Consider the following 25238-nt stretch of genomic DNA (forward strand, 5'->3'; position numbering starts at 1 on the left):
TGGGGAGGACAGGGATGGTGGTAGGAGATTCCAGGGAAATAGGATGGGACTGGGAATGGCCAGACACAGTGGGTGAGAGAGGTGACTGGGAGGTGGGGCAGAGGGGTTGTTAAATTACTGAAGGGAGGAGATTATTAAAATAGAAAGGGAGGAAAGGAAGGTAGGGACAGGGAAGAGTGGAGCAGCAGGCAGAGGAGGTAAGTAAAGGTCAGTGAATATAGCAAACGAGAATTTTAGAAGGAAAATAAATGAAAAGAGAACTGCCAAAATCTCTGACTGCGGGGTTCCTCGACTTGAAGTAGAAAGGGATTCATATAAATATTGACATCTAAGTCACAGATTTATGCTAAAAAGCAGTATCTCCTAAATTCTAGCAGGTTCTTATGTAAGAAGTGCCCATTTAAGTACATTAAGTGAACGCTTTGAAACCTTCTGATTTATTGTAATTATTTGGTGTCGTGCTAATTCATCCTCTGGAACCGTCCCAGCATCCTTTCTGAGAACCACTGACATTTGTTTTGATTTTGATCCCAGTCATAACACTGATTAACAGAGAGTTATCTCATCTACTCTACACTTAAATGAGGTATTAAATTATTTAGCATTTTAGAAGGAATTCTAATTTATCATTATTTCTATAAACCTAAGGAGAAACATGATTACACAACATTCATAACCACCTCCTTTTCTATTCTGTTCCCTTCTGAAATACTAGGAAGTGTTTTCAAGATGTTTGAGGAACTCTAACCTCAAGCTCAGTCCTGCAGATTAGTCTACAAGTTCACAAACAATGCATGCTATAACTCTGGACAAATTCAGTGATAGTTTTTGACAGCTCTACATAGGAAAACACCAAATGTCAGTGGGTTAGCGTAATATGATTTATATATACATCCAGTTCTCCTGTAATGGAAGTGTCGCATTCTTGCAAAACACCACATTAAGGAAAACTCACTTTGTAGTACAGTAGTCCCTCGATGTTCGCAGGGGGCTTGGGTCGAAAGCATCCTGTGAATGAAATGAGACCGCGAATGCCATCTGCACCCAATGACAGCTGCACTTAAAGCACTAAAAAGTTTATCCAGCCACTCACTGCCGTTCGGCTTTCTGCGGTGGGGGTGGGCAGCCAACTACAGAAGCCACTGGGCCGCAATTGCTGGGTGCCAAAGAAACGGTAGACAGTAGGGGCTGGAGATAGAGCTGGAGCCTGCAGCCATAAACATGGGTTTGGCCAACCTTGAAGAGGCAAAAGTGTGAATCCAAAAATCTACAAAAGCCAAGGAAATGCTATACTTGCTGGGCCCAAGTGCTCTGCACACAGAAAGTATGCGATAAATGCCACTGGTCGGTCATATGCGTGAGCACAAACATTTTTTCCAACACTGCAATCTAAACAGGTTTGCATTTTCAGGCAAACATTTCTGAATTCTATAACAGTTTTGTAGCCAAAGCACAGTGTAAATAAGCATTATGACAGAGCTGCGTATGTACATAAGTAAATATACAGGCTTACCACATGCCATCCCCTTGACATGCTCTTCCAAAATGTGGGTGTGTTGTGATTGACTGAGTGTTGGAGTGTTTTTTTTACATAGATATGCGTGCATTTGGCAGATTCCATTCCAGAACCAGCCCTGGCATTATGATTATACCCTACAGATAAGTAAAAATCACATTCTAAATTTTTCCCTTCCACTCCCCCTCATTTATTCCCCTTCCCTATTCCTAGGAGCTTGCCTGCCTGCCATCTTGTGACCCAGTGGCCAGGTTTTTTTGAAAAAAAAAACTTTGTCACCTCATTCTTCCCCAACCTCCCATCCCAGCAAAAGTTAATGGCCTAGTGGATAGAGCACGGGTTTGGGAGTCAGAAGGACCTGGGTTCTAATCCCGGCTCTACCACTTTCTTTCATACATTGTGTATTTATTGAGTGCTTACTTTGTGCAGAGCACTGGGCAAAGGACTTGGGAGAGTACAATATAACAATGAACAGATACATTTCCTGCCCATAATGATCTTACAGTCTAGAGCAGGGGAGACAGACATTAAAATAAAGAAATTATAGATATGAACGTTAAGTGCCTTGTGGCTGGGGGTTGGGGGGGGAGCAAAGGGAGCAAGTGAGGGTGACGTAGAAGGGAGTGGGAGAAGAGGAAAAGGGAACTTAGGGATGGCTTCTTGGAGGAGATGTGATTTCAATAAGGCATTGAAGAGAAGGAGAGTAATTAATTGTCTTTAGGATTTGAGGAGGGAGGGCATTCTAGGCCAGAGGCGGGATGTGGGCAAAGGGTTGATGGCAAGATAGATGAGAATGAGTCACAGTGAGGTTTGTCTTAAAGGAACAAAGTGTGTGGGCTGGGTTGTTGTAGGAGAGTAGCGAGATGAGGTACTCTCTCATCTCATCTCATATCTCCACTCTCTCTTGTAGATGTAGCGCCTGGTTGTGCTGCTTTTCTCTGCCCCACCGTGTTGGTGCAGGGCAGGTTGGGATGGAGGTTCCTCAGTGGTGCGGGGGAGAACTAATGCAGCATCCTGGGGAGGCAGTGTGCTGGTCCAGAAGAGGAGAGTGCTCAGTGTCCTGCAAGCCACGGCGCGCGCGCGCGCGCGCGCGTGTGTGTGTGTGTGTGTGTGTGTGTGTGTGTGTGTGTGTGTGTGTTGGGAGGATGGAGAAGGAACGGGGAAGACAGGGCAATGCCAAGTGGCCATCTGGCGGAGAAGTCCTAAACCCATGCCGGGGTGAGATTCCCTGTCAGTTTTTCTATTTTCTGTTCATTATTTTGCATTTGCTTAATCTTTCATTTGTACCCAAGCACCTTCCTAGTATATTAGTTGGTATTGAATTGCAGATCCTTTTGTAAAGCATGAGTAAACAGATGGTTTTTATCGCTGCACAGAATCAGGTCAGCTTGCTCTGGGGTTAAACCTATAGGAAGCATTAGGATCATGCTTTGTGAGAACTCAGATACCCCACACTGTCTTCTACAAATGATTATTTTAAACCTTTTGTTTTCTCATATGTGGTATCTTGAGGATTCTTGTGAAATCACAGGCTGGCAGAAGTTAGCAGGGACCCAGTTACCCAAAGGCAGATTGCATGTATCTCACATTTTAAAGAACAATATTAATTTTATGAGTTTTTCATTATTAGCCAAATTTTAGCAAGTAGTCACCCCTGAAGTGGTGATAGTGGCTGCATGGGCAACCATAATGGTATTTTCTTTTAAAGGCATTGGTTTTAAGCAAGGCACGAGACATTCCTCTAAATGCTGTACTTAATTCCCTGCTATTTTGCCAGCATTAGAATTTGCTGTGTATGAGTGTGTTTTATTTCATGTTTCATAAACTTATGCCTTAACATTTCAAAGTCAGCATGCAGTTAGTTGTATATTTCACATTCAAGGGTTTCTTTCTACTCCCCATTCTTACTTTCTCCTTTTGGTCAGATCTGATTACTAGTGGCTCTAGGAGAGGATGAGAAGGAGAAAAAAGGGGACACAAAATTCAAATAAAACATTTGGTGGAAAGTTAAAATTCTAGCTAATAGAAGGTTGATTTTAGGGTGCTTTTTTTCCAAAAAAGCTGAACATTTAGGTTTATCCAGGTGATTTCCTTCCCTGTTACTTCAGGCAGTCAAAATACAATGCCATTTCATTGGTGCTTTGATATGTTGACTGATTACCCTATTTAACTAAAACATAAAAACATATGCTTTTAAAACTGTCATATCACTAACCCGGGAACCAAAATTCACATTCTTATTTTTCCATAGCCCCCAGTTTAGAGCTGGAAAACTCATTTCACAATTAAGTGAAATGACTTTCCCAAAAGTACACAGTAAATCAATTCTGGCACTCAGAATGGGACCGTCTAGAACTTTTTAGACTCTCAGGAAGCACTTTACATTAACTCTCAATGGCTAAAAGCATCTACTTAAGAGAAATTCATATGCTTAATGATGAGGTGTAGCACATCTGTACTAGGTTTAGAAGAGGTCTGATTTTGTTTCAGTATGGATAGTGATTCTTGCTCAGTCATTTTGAGTACTTTTATTTGGTAATAGCATTGATTTTTTTTTTTCCCCCTCTTCATTGAATTAGCATCATCTGAGAAATCAAACAATGTGTGGGGGCAATATATTTTTGAATTTGCTGATTGTAGTCTGAAAATAGGGCTGGTCACTCATAGGTTGCTTTGTAATTTTTACTCAATAAATTAGAGAATTAGTAATAAATGTGTCTTAAGAAAATTACTAATTTGTACATCTGTAATAGGGGGGTTACATTCCTGTTGAAGATAAAATGCTAAAGTTGATTACATGGCAAAGGTTGAATATTGCAATAGTGAATTAATCCTAACTTCTGCTATGTTAATGTTCTTTTTGCAAGAAAATGGATATTATATTTCAAATTATGATTGGAATTCATGGCTAAAGTCCCCATGAGAAAGCCATTATGGAAAGTGCTCATAAAATTCACTGACAATTTGTGGCAGTGGAGGAATGAAGATGGGGCATATAATTCTGAAGAGGGGAGATAATTTGGTCTCCAACCAGATTGTCCAGTTAGACCCAGGACCTGCCTGGGCAACTGGGGGAATTACCCAAACTGTGGGTGCTTCAGCAGGGGAAAAGGTCACAATCAGGTTCACAGCTGGGCAGGGTGTAAAAATCTTCCCATGGTAATTCACTAAGTAGTTGGGCCACTTGAGAATAATAGAAAACCATCTGTAGATCATTCTTAATTTATGCTGGTGCTCAGCCAGGGGACCAATTCCAGACCTATTGGGGGAGCCATAGGAATTGTTCCAGAGCCCCCAGCATCTTCTTGATTGAGGCATGACGGGCTGATTACATCTGTGATATAGCCCAAATCCAGCAAGATCAAAGTCGAGAGGCCTTGCATAGGGTATAAAATAGAGTTCATCTCTCCATCCACCTCTTCCCTAAGTCATAGCCAGGAAGCAACTAACCAATCCAAGAGATGCTGGAGTATTGCTTACTTTTCTCCACCCCTCTATCCTTGCCCTAGGCAGGCAGCCCTCTATTGAGTTTCTTTCCATTCTAGCTGTCCAGTTCCATTGGCCCAGGACAATAACATAGACCCAATACAAGGAAGTCAGAGGTTATGCTGATTTGGCCATCCCCAGAATTGTATAACCATATAGTGCAGATTCTCTCTTTCTCATTATCTATGCAGTTCCACTTCTCCTATGACAATCAGAAAAATCCCAAATTGAGCCCAGGAATTTCTCTTTTACTCCCTTTCTGTCTGAATCTCGGAGTGCCCAAGGTTGGCCATAAGCATGCATTTGCTCTGGGCTCTGACAAGTACCTGGCCAAGGCTAGCATCTTGCTCCGTTGTGAAATCTCGTGCAGGGTGGGGAAAGAGATGCTGCAGTTTAGATTGGTTTTGTTTCTCAAGGCAGTTGGGTACTGAACTGGGAATCTCTCCCAGGAGGAACAATACCTGCCTGTTCCCCCCGCCCCCCCCCCCAACTTAAAAAAGGGTAAAAAATTGTTATTTGTTAAACATTTAACCGTGTGCCAGGCACAGTTCTAAGCACTGGGGTAGATACAAGGTAATTGGCTGGGCCACATTGTTAATCTCCATTTCACAGGTAGATAACTGAGGCACAGAGAAGTGAAGTGACTTGCCTGAGTTCATAGAGTCCTCATGATGCTGCTTAATACTTCATCTCCTCTCTTCCTATCTTTATTCCCCAACTAAAAAGTCTCACTAGACAAAATTGTAGTCATCAGAATACTGGGAGAGGAGTTGATTTGCAGCACCATCCATTTCATCTGTCTCAGTACAAGTTAAACACTGATTTTAGAGGTGATTCTAATTGAAATTTGGTACACAGTAACTAGAACTTTAGATAAAACATTTCTAGCAGCGTAAAATTAGCTACATCCTCAATATCATATGTGTTTTATCTTTTTTAGTTACTGAGTCGAAAAGACAAAACTACCTTTGAAAAGTTGGAATACGTTATGAGTAAAGAAGATAATTACAAAAGACTTAGGGATTATATCAACAGTTTGAAGATGACACCTTGCATTCCATATTTAGGTAAGCTATATTACTTTGTTTCTAATTCCATTTGTCGTTTTGTGTATGGTTTCTTTTTTAATAATTTGAAAAATAGTTGAAAAATGAATTTAAGATTTGTAGTGAAGCTAATTCTTGTAAGGAAAATATTAAATCTAGTTACAAAAATAGTCTCGCAACAGGAAGAAATTACTTTGCTAGGAAATTATTCTTTCCCCTTGAATAGTCTAAAAGTTATACATAGAGTATCAGTTTTCCTGAAGATGGCTATACCTTATGTTGTGCAGATATAATAATTGATTCATGGTACAGCATTTAAAGATTGTTATGCATGGTTGCACTGTTCAAGGTGCAGTCAGTGACTGTGCTTAAATTTTAAAATTATAATGTCTTTAATTGCAGAGGTGGAGTTGACTGTATCGTGGATCCATTTTTGATAATGAGGAATCTGAGATTTATATAATCTAGCACATTATTACTTAATGTGATTAAATTGCTTTACAAAGTCTGGAAAAAATTAGGACTATTGTTTTGCACAGATTTATTGAATTTCTTGGCTAAAAGATACTAGCACCTTGGTGATAGGAATAACCACATAGTGTATATGTACTTTGGATAAAACCTTAAATCCATTTAGATTTCTAATGCGTTTCAAAATGTTTCTCTATGTTTGCCAATTATTGGTGCTTCTGTGCAACTGCTTTTAACATTCTAACAAGGCTACCAGAGAATTTTTCCCCCCAGTAAGTCCTTGGATATAGATTTGCAAGTATGTTGCTTATTGAATTAAGGAACATAGGCAATGATATAATAATAATAATAATAATAGTATTAAGCACTCAGTAAGTGCCAAGCACTGTATTAAGCGCTGGGGTAGATACAAGCAAATCAAGTTGGACACAGTCCCTGTCCCACCTGTAGCTCACAGTCTCAATCCCCATTTTGCAGATGAGGTAACTGAGGCCCAGAGAAGTGAAATGACGTGCCCAAGATCAAATAGCAGACAAGTGGCAGAGTCAGGATTAGAACCCATGACCTTCTGTCTCACAGGCCAGTGCTCTATCCACTACGCCATGTTGCTGCCCTGATGTACTATTAGGTTAGTAGTCTGTCCAGCTGAGAGTACTATATCTCTGAGTCACCAAAGGAAACTTGGATGAAAAGTGTGAACAGTGTGATCCCTCCTGGTTAACTTCCCCTCCAATAACTTACCCATCACATTTTGCCTCTCATTCTCTTAAATATCCTCACTTAACTCTCCTTTGAACATCTCCCAACTTCTGTCCATGCCTCAAGTCAATTAAGGTCATAGTGTGCTTACTGTGTGCAGAGCACTGTACTAAGCACTTAGGAGAGTACAATGTAGTAGTGTTGGAGACACATTCCCTGCCCACAGCAAGCTTATAGTCTATCAGTCATCCTTCAATACAGCAGCAGGACTGGAGAAAATCATGGCTTAGAGGAGAGACCATGTGCTTGGGAGTCAAGGGACCTGGGTTCTAGTCCGGCTCTGCCACTTACCTCCAGAGTACCCTTGGGCAAACCATTTAACTTACGCATCCTCATCTATAAGATGGAGATGAAGTACCACAGTTATATTTGATATAATCATCATCATTTATTAGAATTTAAACCAGCTCTGGTGGTGCCATGTATGACTTGCATGTAGGCGATGGCTTGTTGATAAGGCCATTTTTTCTTCACCTTTTCCCTCCCAGCGATGGGGAGGCAGACAGGGAGCTGGTTTGGGGTGTTGTGTTCCCCTTCCTGCCTGGATCTCTTCCTATACCTTCTAACTCTGTCCCATTTCCACCTTTGATGAAACATTAATGCTTAATGTGATCCTCTAGTCATGTTGGGGACCCAGAGGCAGGGTTCTAACTCTTTGGGAAAGGGGTAATTTTGCTGGAGCATAAGGGAAAAAATATCATTTAATACAAATGTGTTAGAACAGCAAGAAAAATGGAGATACCTGAAGCCAACTAATTTGCCCTCCCCTGATTTAAATGAGGTTCAGTGTGATACATTAATGTGTTGAACCTAGAGGCCAAATATTAAGTTAAAAAAGCAAAATTACACGAACATTGAGACTCCATTGTTAAAGTGTGAATTGGGCTTTCCTACTTAGGTGAAAAGTATATTTTGTTGATGTCTGACTTTTTGACTCTGCTTGACATACCCAGCAATTTATAAAGTAACATATTCTATCCATTCACCTCCATGAGAATTCAGTAGTGAAAAAGAGAATAGGCCTGCTTCTTTGGGGAATTAAGATGTGACATTCAGAGAATTACAGTATCTCTCTAGCATACTTCATTATAGCTAAATGTCTTAAAAGCAAGGAAAGAGTTTTAAAGAAGCGATCTTATCAAGTTAAACTTTTTTGAGCAAATCAATTTAATATTACAAGCCTCGTTCTCTGAATGACACGTGAATGCTGTCCTTTGCCTGACTTCTAAAGTAGTTGTTAAATAATACTTTTGAAGTTAGATGAATTAATTACAACCCCAAATTCATGACTTTCAAAAAAACCAGTAAAGATACTGCCTATATAAATCACACCTTTTGACTGTATTTTCCCGTTCTCCCTCTTGCTAATGTGGTAAAATCAAAAAGCTGTGGTTTCTACTGATAGGGTATAGCCAAATTGTAATTGTTCCTCTGAAATAAGGGAAAAGAATAGCATGGAAAATCTGTAGGCAATTCCAAAAATTCATTATTTAGTAGTCTGCAGTTACATCCTATTCCTTCACCTCAGCTAAACTTTTTACTAAAGCTGCTAACATTTAACACAATTTTGAGCTTCTAGTATTTTTGTTTGCCCTGCCAGTATCTTAATAGGAAGGCTCAAGAAGTGCGAAATAGCCCAACAAATGTATTTATTGAGACTGCTCGGGGCAGAGGACTGCACTAAGTGCTCAGGAGAATACAGTAGAATTAGTAGACATGACTCGTGCCCTCAAGGAAGTTGTTTACAATCTAGTGGGCGGGGGCAGACAGACACTAAAATAAACTGTAAGTATGAAGTAAAAAAAAGTATAAAGTTCTGTACACAAGTGCTTCTGTACACAAGTGCCACAGGGGCCAGTTGAGGGAAGAGTGAATACCCAAGTGCTTAAGATAGCATGCAGGTATTAAGTGGCAGTAGGAGAGGTATGAGGTGAGAGTCTAGAAATCAATCCAGCCAACTGGGGGGACTTTGGATTTCAGGAGGGCTTTTGAGCTGGGGAGACCAGTGGTCTGATGTAAAGAGGAAAGAAGTTTCAGGTCTGAAGAGGTCAGTGGTGGAAAAGACAAAAATGGGGCACAGCTAGTATATTAACTTGAGGGGAATGAAGTGTGTGGATGTAGTGTGTGGAGATTCCTCCCTCTCCCCATCCCCCCGCCTTACCTCCTTCCCCTCCCCGCAGCACCTGTATATATGTATATATGTTTGTACGTATTTATTACTCTACTTATTTTACTTGTACATATTTATTCTATTTATTTTGTTAATATGTTTTGTTTTGTTGTCTGTCTCCCCCTTCTAGACTTCTAGACTGTGAGCCCGCTGTTGGGTAGGGACCGTCTGTATATGTTGCCAACTTGTACTGCCCAAGCGCTTAGTACAGTGCTCTGCCCACAGTAAGTGCTCAATAAATACGATTGATTGAATGAATGAATGTAGTGGGAAGAGAATGTATTGACAGCCTTGAAGCCAGTGGTTAGGAGTTTCTGCTTGCTGCAGGGAGGAGTGGAGAGATGTGTGCAGAATGACATTTCAGAAAGACGTCCCGAGCAGCAGAATGAAATCTGGAGTGGAAGGAGAAGAGACTGGAGGCAGTATGTGTTTTGTGGGAAGGCTAATGCAGTCATTAAGCTGGGATATGACAGGTGCCTGACCAATGAGGTGGCTGTTTGGGTGGAGAAGAGGAAGTGGATTTTGGGAATGTTGTGCAAGAGCCACCGACAGGATTTGGAGACAGACTGAATGTGAGCGTTGAAAGATAGGGAAGACTCAAGGTTACAGGTTTGAGAGGCAGGAGGAATGGTGGTGGTGTCAACTGTGATGGGAAAATTAGGTGGAGGAGAGGATTTAAGAGTCAAGATGAGAAGCTCAATTTTGGAAATATTGAGCTTGTAGTGCATGGGGTATCTGTGTAGAGGTGTCCTGAAGCTTGTCAAGTCAGGGCTTGTGAGTAGATATGGGAGTCCTCACATTTAAATTTTAGCCACAAGATAAGCAGAAGATACATTTACAGTTCTCATTAATGCTCACAGTATATCTGCTTTATTTTTCTAGGTTTTTTGACTCTTTTACATAACAACACAAGAATTAAACAGTTCTAAATTGAACTGCAAAATCTTTAACTTTAATCTAAACAGCCCTACCACTTAATGTGCTCTGTTTCCATGGCAAGTCACTACAGTTCTATGTGCCTCGGTTACCTCATCTGTAAAATGGGAATTAAGACTGAGCCATATGTGGGACAGGCACTTTATCCAACTTGATTATCTTGTATCTGCCCCAGTGCTCAATAAATACCAAAAAGCAAAGCTTTAATGCATTAGAAAACACCGGTATAAAATTTCAATTCCCACTTGAGGATTACTCTGACTACTATAGGTTGTGTCTAAACTGAATGTGAAATTTCTAACCACACCAAAAAATGTGAATTACTCCTGTTTTTGGGAGCATATCCAGATTTTCTCAAGAAGTGCATTTGAACCAGTCTTGCTCCATTTGAGTTACATGAAAACATAGCTCACAGGTGTTTAAACAGGTAATAGGAAACAGTATATGGTCCAGTTGACTTACATTATCATTGTACATTAGAGCTTTTGGGACTTAAAAAACAGATAACTTACATGACTGAAAATATGATAGTGGATGTGAAAGAAAGGAATTTAAAGGATGGTAATGAAAAAAACAATTTCTGACAATTCTGATTCCTAAAATGAAGTGTTTTCCTCAAAAAAGAAGCATGGGTTAGTTGAAAGAATCTGATCCTCAAGTCAGAGGACCTGGGTTCTAATTCTGGCTCCACCAGTCCTAATATGTCACCTTGGGCAAGCCAGTTAACTTCTTTGTGCTTCAGTTTCCTTAACTGTAAAATGGGTTTAAGTTCCTGTTCTGTGGACAGGGACTGTGTCCTTCCCAATAAACTTGAATCTCCCTCAGCATTTAGGGCAGTGCTTGACAATAGTAAGCGCTTACCAGATGACATAATAATAACAACAAAATGCTGAATTTAGTCCTAGCAGAATTAAATGTCGTTCAAACTGAATTAAATTGCAAGAGGCATATGTGTGCGTGTGTGTAATTTTGGCTTGCACTGTAAAATTCCTTGAAAAATTGCTTCATGTTGGTTTATACTCAAGCTAGGATCAGTTGTCCTGGACAGTATAGGGAAAATTCCTTAGACTAAGGGTGCAAATATTCATCTGGAGAGAACTGACCTGGCAAATCATGAGGAAAAAACTTTGCTTCGTATGAGAAATAGTTCCCTAAATCTGAAAATCATTAACATTTCTCATTTGTACTTGTCATAAATTGGAAAGCAGTCTTCAGAGGCTGTACTGGGGGATTTGGCACATGCTGTTTTCTTTTTGCTGTAGAAGATAGAGTGGAACTAGAGTGTTCTAAACACTGGTGTAAACCTTGATAAATAGTCTTCCATGTGTAGTTTTGGCCATCGTTCCTATTTCAACTTGTTTCACTGTGTTCCTCCTGTCTAAAATACTTTTTTTGTCCCTCTCCCTCATTAAGTTAATAAGCTCCTTGAAGGTAGAGATCATGTCTGTTGACTCTGGACTCTCCTAGTACAGGGCTCAGCATGCAGAAGCTACTCCAGAAATAAGACTGATGAGTTAAGCTGGTCTGATGTAAACTTTTCTGTATGTAATGCCAAGACACAGTTAGAGTAACCTCCCTTATGAAATTATTTCTAGGTAGCTGTTGAATTTTAATGCTGTTACTATTTACAGAATGCTGTAACTTTGAGGTAGCAATGCAAAATTTACCTCTTAATTAAGCATTTCCCTTGTCCTCCCTTTGAAGTATTTTAATCATAGACCATTTTCAATTTAGTTTAGATAGTGGCAGATCTTTAGCAAAGGTAATGGCATCTTGAGTGTGTTAGCAGGAAGTGCCTTTTTGCCAAGATGTTGTGTTAATAGTCATAATAGTATTTATTATGTGTGCAGAGCACTGTACTAAGCATTGGGAGAGAATACAAAGATGGGAATTAGATATGGTCCTTAAGTATTATGTTTACATATTTAAACCAAACACTTTAAAATTTTCATTCTCGGATTCATTGCTACTTGATTATGTAATTATATCATGCCTTTGCCACTTCAAAAATGTTTTCATTGCTTTAGTCCATTGTTGGAAACTTGGGAGTGCACTAATGCAGTCCTATGGGAAAGTATAATTTACTTAGCACACATTCATTTAGCCCTCTTATTTTTTGGAACCAGTTAAAGATAGTAACCAAGGTGTAGCAGCAATAGTCTCCTGTTTTTTTCACTGGAAGTATTGGACCGTCTTAAGTTGCTACAAAAGGCTCCATACAAAATATCCATTTTCAAAAATGATTTTGAAGAAATGTTAGTAGTTGTCATTTTCTGAAAATTAGTTTTATACAGTTTTCCTTTGTAGATTATAAATGGTAAACAGGATGAAACACTTTCCCCATTCATATACTCTGGTGTATATTTTAATTTTCAGTGGCAATAAAACATTTCTAGTCATTTTGGTTTGAATCATGAGAACGGAACTGTAGCTGAATGGCAGCTGGCTGACATACTTTCTGGGGCTACAAACTGTATCCTCATTTTCCATGACTTCATCTTTCTTTGCATTCCTCTCTGTATATTTGTAATTCCTTTTGCCATTTTTAGTACTTGATTCCTTTGAAAGTTAGGATTTTATTGATACAAATCACTTGTTTTTTGGGTGCATTTGATTCCAGTTTTCTTTTCTCTGGTTTTCGTAAATTTTATGACTTGCAGTTGTTTTTCCCATTACAGCTTTGGTAATGTTTCCAATCTGCCTTCTGCTTTGAGGCACACTATACTGCTATAGTTGACATTTTTTCTTTATTATCTTTTTGAAGCCTTTTAAGAAAAAAAAAACCTCATGGAAAAAAGTAAGAGTACTATAGGTAATCTTTTGATGACCACATTTTAAAATTGTTTCCTGAAAGTACTTTGAAGCAGAGCCAAAATTTTCTATCTTTACATTCTAGATTTTAATTAAGTACATATTTCAGAAACTAAAATAAGCAAATTAAATGTGTGTATGAATGAAAACTGAATATTTCCTAGTAAGTGGGAACAGTAAATTGAGCTTCTTTCTCAGTCAGAGATTATGATTGAGAAATATCAAGGAAGCAAATCAGAGAAGGTGGGTGTGCTTGCAGTCTTATTCTATGTTGATTTTTCTGACTTACATTAATTAGAATGAAACTCCTAGTAGAGAGGGAACATGTTTAAGTTTCTGTTGTACTTTCTAAGTGCATAGCAAAGGGTTTTGCACTCAAGTGCCCCAAAAGTACCATTGTAAAGGTTATATTAACAGCTATACAATTTAAAATAGACACATCACTCAAAATTCTTTCACTCCAATTTTCTATTGCAGTGAACAATCTATTACTAAATAAACCCCCATATGCCTACCCCAGGTCTGTCCCGAGAAATAGTACAATCCCTTATCAAGTCACCCTTAACCCAGCAAGTCACCCAGAGTTATCTGTGTTTCCCCCTCCCACCTGATTTATACATTCCCCTATTTGTGGTTTATACCCTATTTTCTCTTTGACAGGCCACCCCCTAGCTCATGAAGATTTAACACTTAAGTAGTATTTTTGCCAACCCACCATCGTCCTATATCTTTCTTATTTGTAGCTTGAAAACAAGGACCTTATTCCAAGTGTCCTTTTTGTGCAGCAGCAACAGGAAGTGAAACAAGCCAATCCCCTGCGGTGAAAATTGGTGGTCATGCTGCAGGTTGCCAAGATAACCAGGAAATGGAAAAACTTAACTATGAGATTAGACTGATAAGGTTAAGACTTTATTTTGGAAAGACTATGACTGGGAAAAAAAACTCGATTAAAGTTTATATAATCACAAAAGGTGTGGACAAATTGAAGATATAACTAGAGTCTCCATCTTCCAAAATAGGGTAGGGGACATGCATGTTGCCGATTTGTACTTCCCAAGCACTTAGTACAGTGCTCTGCACACAGTAAGGCTCAATAAATATGATTGAATGATTGAATGAATGGAAGATTAAAGGTGGTAGACTCAATAGCCCCACATGGGACAGGGACTGTGTCCAACCTGATTTGCACGTATCCACCGTAGCGCTTAGTACAGTGCCTGGCACGTAATAAGCACTTAAATATCATCATTATCATTATTATTATTACCTTGCATGTATCCTAGTGTTTAGAGCAGTGCTTGGAACATAGTAAGCGCTTAGCAAATGCCATAATTATTATTACTGTTCCTTTTTTTCGTAATATCCTCCAGTGAACAACCCACTGCTTATTGATTCCCGTATGGGGAGCTTACAGGAATATTCAGCAATAGTCAGCCTCCTTCCACCTCTGTTCCTGGTGCCGAGTCCCATGGCTCAGAAGTGATGCCCATGTTCACAGGGGTCTAATACCGTTTAAAAAGTAAAAAAAAAGTCAGGCTATACCTGGTAGCACATTCATCTGAATGAAGCAAGAAGCCATAACTTCTGTCTCTTCAGAGTAGGTGGTCTTGGGCTCAGCCAAAGGCTTCCCCTCTATGGCATTTTTCTTTCCTCTCCTGGCCAAGATCCTCTATTAGCCCAGACAGTAATGCGGGAGGATAGATGACAGATGGAGCTGAATCTTCTGGGATTCCCCCCAGTGGAGCTTTCCACGGTTCAACTTGAGCAAATGGAGACTAAGAGGAGAGGATGTTCATCCTTCACCCCCATTTTCCAGGAAAATCAGAAGCATTGTGGGTCCTGGTATGTGACCATGTCAGTATGGTAAATACACTAATTTTTTAAAAAATGTTATTTATTGTTTTTAGCGGTGTTGTTCCTCTTTTAATTATTTCCTGGGTGATGGTTTGTGAACTCTAAGCCCTTTAAAATAATGGAGATAAGTTGCAAGGAAAAAGTTATTTAAAAACTTGTGGTAGGGGGTTAAGCCAAGAGTTATTGCATACTGCCAGTGGCCCAGACAATGCTTTAGTAAGATTAGTGTGCCTCATGTCAAGTGGATTACTGACAGATGTTTGTGCAACCAATGATAATGGAGTGAAGAAAATAAGTCAGGGCCAGGGTGGGAATTGGAAACCTAAGGACAAAAGAATAAAAGCAGCAATTTTGATTTGATGATATTCCCTGACCATCAATTCCACTATCCTAGTTGACAACCCAAAATTTATCGGTGGACACCAGGTAATTTAACTTCTCCAGGATCAGCCTTGCGGTATGCAGTTAAGAGATAATAACTCTTGTTCTGGGGCACTGAATTGTATTAAAACAGCTTTCTAATTTGATTTCAATTATATGAACCATCCTGCTTGACATTGATGATGTGAGCCATCTCGCTTCTTACCAAGGATACTGCTCCAATATCTTGTATCTAAACTTAAGTTGATAAAAATGTATCGAGGGGGAAATGTTTGCATTTCACAGAAATTGGGGTGGTTAGTTTGAAAAAGATAAAAGAACTGGTGTGTAAGAAAGCTGCAGCTCACTAAATACTCAGTCTTTTTATTTATAGCCATCGTATACTGATTACATATGGAATATTACACTGTTTTCAGAAGAATCTTTGCTATTCAACAGCATGCCTTCAACACCACCACCAGCTGTTTGTGTAGGCCACAAACAGTTCTAATAGATATCAACAATGAGGAATTTTCTCGTGCATCTTTCTATAAAAATTTTAAATCATAAACTGCATTCTTAATGTATCATTTCATTAAGAAAATATTCACTTAGTTGCTTTTGCAAAAAATTAAAATGCTGAATGGCCCTTTCCAAAATCCTAATTTAAGCATGTGAAAACAACAATCTCGGTTGGAGTAACATTACATTTTATTGATGCAAAAATGTGTTTATATTGGCAAAACTAGAGTATCCCTCCAATTTCTTGTCCAAAGTTTAGGAAACTCACTTGTGAATTTCTGGAGAACTTTTAAATTATCCCCCACCCTGAAAATTAGCTCTCTTCTTAAGGTTTCAGTAAGTCATTAAATAGTTTATTAACTTGGATTCAGTTTTTCTCTAACAAAAAACAAATGAGAGTTTTAAAATAAGGTAAATAATTAACATTTTAGAAAACTGTCTGTCTTTGGGACTCTTTAGCCATTCTTTGGACAAATTTCAAATATCCACTTTCCGTATATCAGAAATCACACTCATTCTTGAGCTGTAAAAAGCTGTCTATTTTTAAAAATATTGTATCACAGTAAAAATAATTTTAAAAAAGCACTTGAAGCCTTGCAAGTGCAGGGGAATATTGTGCAAAATAAGATTTTTACAGTTAACATTGTACTTGGGAATTGAAGAATGAAGTTTTATTTTTGATCAGCTAGGGGACTCTTCTTCATTCAATAGGTCGGATCAGCATCCTAACTGCTCGCAGGGAGTACGAACCTCCTCTGTATTCAGCCCAAAATATACCATCCTGGTGCTTGCTTCTGTAGTGGCCTCCTCTGTACCACACTCCATTCAGGTTTGAATGTGCACAGGCATTGTACCACCAACCTCCTTTATGAAAGTGGGCGCAGTTTCCTTTGGAGGAAAAACAAAAACAGCGACGTGAAAACTTCTGTGTTTATAAAAAAAAAAAAAAAAGATACTCTTTTATGAGGTACAAGGTTTTGTCTTGGAGCAACGTGATTATGCTTAGGAATTATTTTCTGATGTGTCTAAGCTTGGGAGAGTAGAAGCGGCCTGATATAGTGGTTAGAGCATATGGACCTGGGAATCAGTAGTAGGTCATGGTTCTAATCCCAGCTCTGCCACTTGTCTCCTGGGTGACCTTGGGCAAGTCCGTTTACTTCCCTGTGCCTCAGTTACCTCACCTGTAAAATGGGGATTGAGACTGTGAGCCCTATGTGGAACAGGGACTGTGTCCAGTCGGATTTGCTTGTATCCACCCCAGCATTTAGTACAGTGCCTAGCACATAGCAAGCACTTAACACCATAATTATTATTATTATTTATGTGTGACTGACAGACAGGAACTTTGAATACATGGCACTATAAATCTCTATAAAATTCATAAAGTAGGGAGTGTTGGGAAAATGAATATTTTGAAGCAAAATGAGCATATGTGGCACAACAATTAGCCCAAATTAAAGGTGCTTTGCTTGTATAGTAGGTGGCCTAGTTCACAGTAATCACTCGGTAAATACAATTGATGGGATTAGAGTATGCGACAGCCATTTTTGGATCCTTATTCTTATTGGTGATTCAATTAAATTAGCATCCTGGGACAAGCAACCCAAAAATTATATACATGTTTGGGTTTACCAAGATATTAGTGAATGTGCCTGGACAAAGTCCATTAGATTGTAAGCCCCTTGAAGACAGGGCTTTGTCTTTTTATTGTACACTCTTAAATGCATAGTATGGTGATACATAGGCACTTAATAAATACTATTAATATTATGTTATTAAATGGATGAGTTTGAACACTCGTCTAAAAAGGAGATCAAGGCTAGATCAGTAATCCTTTTATGAAGCAGCACACTGGCTTTTATCATACAGTGTATTCAGTTTCATTTTAAATTAGCTTGCAAAAATGAGGAATTTCGCTACTCCACTTTTCATCCGTATGATTCTTTTAGTACCATCTCTTACCTGTATACATGTCCTTATCTCTGTCCAGTGTCGTGAATTGTTTTCCATTGTGCCACATCATGGAATCCCCTGCATTTCCCTGATAAGTTCCCAATCGTAGTCTATAGAATTCACTTTCAGGCTCCAGGCGAAAGCTGCTGTATTCTGCATAGACTTTCTTATCACTCCAGTCTTCTAACTCAATCAACAACCGGTAATTATCTTGATTAGTGAGCATATAGATATTTTCCAGTCCCAGCCAGTACTCTCCATCAATATTTCCAAATCCTTTCTGTAAAAGAATCGATTCGTTTGAAAAAGAATCAGAATTTGTAATAATTGGCTTTCCCCTATTCCATGGAATAACTAGGTTATAGATAAAAGAAGCTGTAAAATCACCAATATAATAGCATTTGTAAAAGGCCAAATATTAATCCGTCATTTTGTTTTCTGTGAAACACCCAAGTTACTTTTTTTGAGGTGATTATAATTTTTGAAATGGCCCCAAAATTTACCAGCGAGGCCGTTATAAAGATAACATGAATTTTATTCAGAGCATTAATAAAAAATGTGCCTAGTCCTCAAAATTGATACCTGTTGATGCTTTAGTTTTAGATTTACATAAAGTCTTTTAGTATTTTTAATGTATAGCACCTCAAATTTATGCTAGGATATGTTTTCCTAACCTAACATCTGTTTTCTGCCATGAAGAAAATGGTCCTTTTTACTAGACTGTAAGCTCCTTGTGGGTAGGCAACATGTGCACCAACTCTATTGTATAGTATTCTCCCAAGCGCTTACTACATTGCTCTGCCCACAGTAAATGCTTAATAAATATGATCAAATATAGCAAATCTCATCACCATGCATTAATTAGAAAAAATTTAAATCTACTTTGCTTCTATATCATCATTTTGCAGAATAGTAACCCATCATTTTAAATTACAAAATTTAATTTGCTACTTTTATGGAAATACTAAAATTTTAAAAGCAGCATCTAGCCGAGAGGAGCATTTTTAAAAGAGGTACTCATGTTTCTAGTTCTGAAATTTCTGATTTTGACAAAGAAAGCCAGCCCTATTTAAGTAATTCAGCAATTGCCATTGCAGCTTTTTTGAAATTCTGAAAAGTCTAGAATACTTACAGGGTTTCATATGTTTTATATTAGTTTCTGTCAGAAAAATAGCATTCTTGTCTGCATATCCACTATTCTCTCATCATGGCAGTTATTGTTTAGATTAGTGGTCTTAACCACTTGCCTTTATAATTCTCTGACCCCAAAGACCACAAGTTTGTTTTAAAAAAAAATTCTGGAAAAGCCTGTTTTATTCACTGCACAGAAAAAGAAGTGTGATTGAAGAACTGTTGAAGTACTAAGCAATGAAGACCAAGTTAGTCTTTTCAGATTGAGAATATTTGTTGTCTGTAGTGGTTCAGTTAATGTGAACTTTAAACAATGAAAGCATGTTTTGTATGCTGTCATAGAGGCGCTTTTATTCATCATTAACTTTTTATTTGAATGTTAGGCTTGAGTTTTGGTTAGTCCATTAAAAGTTGGGCATGATGTAATAATAATAATGATGGCATTTATTGAGTGCTTATTATGTGCAAAGCAATGTAGTGTAATCCACTGTCACGTGCAAATTCCACAGAAAGTAACTGCTGGAGGAAATAAGCAAATATATTAAGAAATCATTGCACCTCAGCTGTGGTACAGAATGGTCAGTGTCCCAGGATTTTTTTCTTTTGCCTCTTGTAAAATTATAAGGTACCGATTTACCTTGTAGTTTTCCCAGTTTCTGAAGAAGTTGACCGAGCCATCTGTCCTCTTTTGAATAACTGCCCAGCCCCCGGGGTCCAGGCTGTTCTCACACCATAACTGTATTGGTCCATGACTGTTTTCAGGTTTGATCATATAAATTCCACTTCTGGAGTGCCCAGCTTCTTTGGCTTGCTGACAGTCTTTGAATGGCCCTGTGGTTTGAAAAGGGGAGGTTAAGGAAAGTTGTAATTTGAAAAATTACAAATGATGTCATTGCATTTTGAATAAATAACCTGGTTTCTGTCAAGGTTGTCTTCAGGGGGATGTGTGTGTTTGTGTGTTTGTGTGTATGTGTATGTTTGGAAATTACTTTCAGGGTGAAACATTCATGGCTTGAATTTGCCAAGGCAAACTTAACTTTGGTGGAAATTGTTACAGGGAGGATGATTTTTATTTTTTTTTTGGTAGCGTTATACCTCTAGTCCCATTTCCAAGACCCTGCTAGGAACCTATTGTCAGCATGCTTGCTTGACTAATGGGCAACAATTAAAATGTGCTATATTCAGAGAACATTTTGGGGAGCTCTCTGTCAGTCATATTTATTGAGCGCTTACTGTGGTCAGAGCGCTGTACTAAGCCCTTTGGGGAGTACGGTATAACAGACATATTCCCTGCCCACAACTTGCTTACAGTCTAGCTTATATTCTCCCCTTTGGTAGTGAGTAAATATTTCTTGTAATGATTAGGGAAGACTGAGTCACCTACATTTGAAACTGTGATTTGTTTTAGCAGCATTTAATTAAACCAAAAGTCTGTCCTACCCAGTTTTCCAGTATGCATTTCATCCATCTTAACTATTTTGCCATATTTCAATTCTGGAAGTATTTCTTTCCTAGAATAGGTATATTTGGAAGTGGACCAGTAGTTCTGGGGTGAAGTGAGCAAAATCATTTTTTTCTGTAGATCTTTTTGCCAAATTAACAATCGGTCAGCCATACTTATTGAGCGTTTACTGTGTGCAAAACTCTGTACTAACTGCTTGGGAGAGCACAGTATGACAATAAACAGACACATTCCCTGCCCAAAATGAGCTTTGATACCTGCTTGATAGAATGAAGTGGGCTGTTAGCCCCCTTTTGTCAGCACCTCTCCTGACTCTGGACAGTAGCATGCTAAAGTGTGAGAAAAGTGAGGGGGTATGCCAGATTCAGGGTTTACCCTTCAGGAGCACATCCTATATTCAAGATGCAAAACATGGTGGGCGATATTTCCACATTCCTACCCACAACTTGTAGGCCAAGTACTTCCATTATCACCCAAGAAGTCAAGGCGTATTTTCATGCTTTAAGGCTACAAACCTTCATTCTGAGTTATCTCTCCCTCTTCTAGATCAAGGTTGGCTCCTAGTTGGTGGAGAGAACTTCATGGTTGTGTTCATTTTGACACACTCGGAATCCTTTCGGAATACTAATCAGTACTTAAATGTGAAGCCATCTTCTCCTAGGGTAATCTGTTGGCTAGGGCACATGGTGATTTTTCATACAGGCAAAGAACTGAATATGTCTTATGGGAAACAAATCAACTACCAATAGGGACAGTATTCTCATTTAAAATAATATTTCATACATCTTATTTCTTTAAATTTTAACAACCACTAGTTATAATTGGATTTTAGACACATGTGGTTCTTCTCTAACCTCTCCAGAGAAACCTATTTTTTATAAGGCCAATTTACTCCTTATGGCCATGCCACATAAAAATCTAAATTTTGTTAGAGAGACAACAGAATGACCACGACCACTCAGATCCTTTTTTATCTAGTCTTTTCCCAATTGAGAGAAGAGGTCATATGTCTTTTTATATGCTCTGTTTTGCCAGCTATTTATCGTAAAACTGTGCCGTGATCTGTACTCCCCAGCCACCACCATGACCTTTCCGAAAAGATCTTTAAATCCTTAAACAGGAGCTATACTGTTGACACATAAAAATATTTTTTAAAAATTACTGGAGCCCTCTGAAATTATCAGTTATGAGCATAATTTGACCATAGTATGCCTTTCAAATTTGGATATTTTTTTTGTGTGCCACATATCTTTGGAACAAGGCCATTTAAAAACTCATATTTTTGTTCAGTTAACATTTGAGTGCCCATAGGTTATGTAAAATATTTGTGGTGATACACATAAAATCTTGACAAAAAAAATTATTGTTATCATTTGGATTATGTTTTCTTTTTCCAATCAACTGCTGTTCTAGTCACTTGAAAGTCTTAGGATTTTTTATAACCTATGAAATGTATTTCTTCCAATAGTATGTACATTGCACTGATTTACAGGCAGCTGCATTGTGCTTGTCACTGGAAAAAAAATTACCTAGTGTAGAACTAGAATTCAACAGATTTGCAGTGTCTGGACTCTCCTACCGGAAAATAGAAATTGTTTTTAGGAGGAGGAACTAAAACCAGATATTGGTGGCAAGTTGTATAAATTAACTGTGCTCCTTTTACCAGTCAGTGGGGTTTATTGAGCACTTAACTGTGTGCAGAGCAGTGTACTAAGTGCTTGGGAGAATACAATACAACAGAGTTGGTAGACAGATTCCCCGCCTTCAATGTATCAAGACATTCAGGCATTTAAAAAATAAACCAAGGATCCATATTTGAGATCCTTTGTTCAAAGGAGCTACAGTGATGAGTACATTTACAGAACTGTTGTTTGTTTTTTTGGTTTTTTAATGGTATTAAGTGCTTACGGTGTGCCAGTCATTGTTCTAAGCATTGGGGTAGATGTAAGTTAATCAGGTTGGAGACTGTCTGTTTCCCATGTGGTACTCACGGTCTTAATGGCCATTTTACAGATGAGGTAAATGAGGCATAGAGAAGTGAAGTGATTTACCCAAGGTCTCACAACAAAGTGGTAGAGTTTTGGGACTAGAACCCAGGTCTTCTAACCCCCAGGCCCATGCTCTATCCAACTAGGTCACGGTGCTTCTCGTTCTTAATAATGTAATAGCCATGCAGATCCTTTTATCTGCAGGAGATCTTGGCAGGTTTATTATTATTACTTACTTTGGCAGAAAAACCATTTGGGGATATAGCCCACTGCTGATATTCTTATAATCTGCTAGAATCTGAGAATCTAAAGAAGCTGACCAGCTTCAGGGGTGCAGTGTGATTCAACACCCAACTATTTATGGAGTAGTGAAAGAAGCCTTGTACTGCAGGAATCATTAAAAACTGTGGGCTTTCGTGCCTTTGGCACCCAAGGGAAAAGGAGATCGTCCAAAGAATGCTCCATTTCTTGCATACCCACAGAATCTTTAATAGCAGTCATTTGGTGTAAAGCTCACACAGGATTTGGGGAGGCAGCATGGCTTGGTCGATGGAGCAAGAGTCTGGAAGTCAGTAGACCTGTATTCGAGGCTCCGCTCTCTTATTTACCTACTACTTACTGTGCCTTTGGGCAAGTCCATTACCTTTCTGTGAAACACCCTCCCAACCTCTTAGGTTATGTGCTTGTTTGCTTATTATGTGCAGGGATCGTTCCTCCCAACACTTTTGTATTATTTTTATGGTATTTGTTAAGCTCTGTACTATGTATCAAGCACTGTTCTAAACACTGGACTAGATATAAGTTAATCAGGTTGGGCACAGCCCCTCTCCCACATGAGTCTTAAGTAGGAAGGAGAACAGGCACTGAATCCCCATTTTACAGATGACAAAATTGAGGCACAGGGAAATTAAATTCATTCAATTGTATTGATTGAACGCTTACTACTGTGTGCAAAGCACTGTACTAACGCTTGGGAGAGTACAATATAAGTTAAATGACTTGCCCAGACAATTAGCAAAGGAGGAATTAGAACCCAGGTCCCCTGATTTCCAGGCCTGTGCTCTTACCACTAGGCTGTACTGCTTCTCAAGTACTACCCTCCCAAATGCTCAATACAGTGCTCTGCATGAGTAAATACCTGATAAGTCCCATTAATTGATTTGACTGTGTCTGATCTGATTATTCTGTATCAACCTGGGTGCTTAGACCATAGTAAGCACTTAAGACAGACCGTGAATATATTTTTTAACTCAAGGACTTCTCATCTTTTGCTTGCTGCAGGAAACAGTAAGATTACAAAACTCCAACCATGCTTACCATCACCAATGTGGCCCTTATGTCCAAGCTGCTATTTCTAGGGAGCCTCTATCCTCCCTGTTCAGATCTGCCTCACTTGTCTGAAACTGTGCTTTGATAATATGGTGGTCCCAGAATGGTGACCTGATAACATTTAAATACGTAGTCCAGCAGTAAAAGATTCTCGGATTTATTTTCCTTAAAGAATTCTGCTAATCTTCCTGGTCACCTAAGTACTATGTCTTCTATTTCACACCTTTATCTTTTATTAGAAAATATTCTATTCTTTATATCTAATTAGACGGTAATGACATTTGAATTAGGTCAGAATCGGTTTTTGCATCAATGGAAATAGCCTGCTGATTTTCAGTAGGACAGTTGAAAGCCATGAGGTTAAAATACTATCTTTAAAACATGTAAAGGCTTGGCTTTCAGACTTCTTAAGGAAATAAAGGTTTTGAGACCAAACAGAACATTTTTAGTGCTTCATTTGTTGCCTATTCCCTTTGGATAGGCAATTTGTAACTGGATGTCCTTTATTGACACAAGCTTTTTAGAATCTGGTTTTAGGTTGATATGATTCTTAGTGCCAATTCAAATTTCAATTTTCCTTCAGTTTTTCTCTTTAAATTCCAAGAAATTCTGAATCTTCTTTTATACTAAGTTGTCTGTTTGTAATTTTCCCATCTGTTAAACCGGCTGGCTCAATTTGAAAAGCCCTAAGGTAAATTAGCTGAAAAGTCAAACTAAAACATATGGGTAAAATTACTCACTAGCGCTCATTGTTTTCTCATTTGCTTAGTCTTGATAGTAATGTCAGGTCCCTGATTGTAGTCAAGATTAATTTTACAAATGCACTTTTATTCTGTTTCAAATCAATGTGTGCTCTTAAACAAATTTTTACATTTCCCATAAAAGAAAAATATCTCCTGTTTCCCAAGTTTCCTCCTCAAAATTTTCCTTCCTGAGTTCCCCAAATCCTTTGCATCCTTGGGTGTATGAGTTTACCGTTTTTGGCAACCCACGAAGCAAACATTTCTTTCTCATAAATGTGTAACAACTTATTTCAAATAGTTCAGTTGAATGGATTTCATCCATGGATTATAGGATTGAAGAATTCCTTAGAATTTCTGAAGAGAGTGTACTTTAGAGAAAATTTTGTTTGGGTGATTTGAGCATCTACACAATATATTAGTTTATAAGTTTTGGATAAGTGGGATTGAATAAAGATTCTTACTTTGGTTGAGCATTCATGACTCCTTGATAGACCAAAGGTTCCAAAAGTGGTTTACTAAAAATCATCTGTTGGATGTTTAATGAAATACTTGTCTTAGGCAGCCCCTGAAGCGTGCTGTCATGGAAAATATACTTAGCAGAAACAACACTCCTAGGGTGGTATAAATAAAATATTTAATTTATGGGTAGGCATTGCCTACAGAATGAGTATGTATTTTCATATCTCACCATCTCTTTGAAA

The 25238-nt window shown here is 38.5% G+C and overlaps 2 protein-coding genes across 3 annotated transcripts in view; one reads left to right on the top strand and one right to left on the bottom strand.

Annotated features, from left to right (window-relative positions):
- Positions 1-25238, top strand: part of RALGPS2 (Ral GEF with PH domain and SH3 binding motif 2) — a 140929-nt gene that overhangs the window by 55973 nt on the left and 59718 nt on the right. For both annotated transcript variants that reach the window (XM_038757532.1, XM_038757533.1), the window contains exon 8: positions 5943-6069. In XM_038757532.1, coding sequence (XP_038613460.1) covers positions 5943-6069 — 127 coding nt within the window. The remainder of the gene's footprint in view (positions 1-5942; positions 6070-25238) is intronic.
- ANGPTL1 (angiopoietin like 1) overlaps positions 15777-25238 on the bottom strand; it is a 29380-nt gene continuing 19918 nt past the window's right edge. Inside the window, exons 3-5 of the mRNA XM_038757534.1 lie at positions 19653-19846; positions 17894-18164; positions 15777-16819 (exon numbers count right to left, since the gene is read on the bottom strand). Of these exons, the coding sequence (XP_038613462.1) occupies positions 16632-16819; positions 17894-18164; positions 19653-19846 (653 nt within the window). The 3' untranslated portion in view covers positions 15777-16631. The remainder of the gene's footprint in view (positions 16820-17893; positions 18165-19652; positions 19847-25238) is intronic.

This window comes from Tachyglossus aculeatus, chromosome 16 (genome assembly GCF_015852505.1).
Source record: "Tachyglossus aculeatus isolate mTacAcu1 chromosome 16, mTacAcu1.pri, whole genome shotgun sequence".
Taxonomy (NCBI): domain Eukaryota; kingdom Metazoa; phylum Chordata; class Mammalia; order Monotremata; family Tachyglossidae; genus Tachyglossus; species Tachyglossus aculeatus.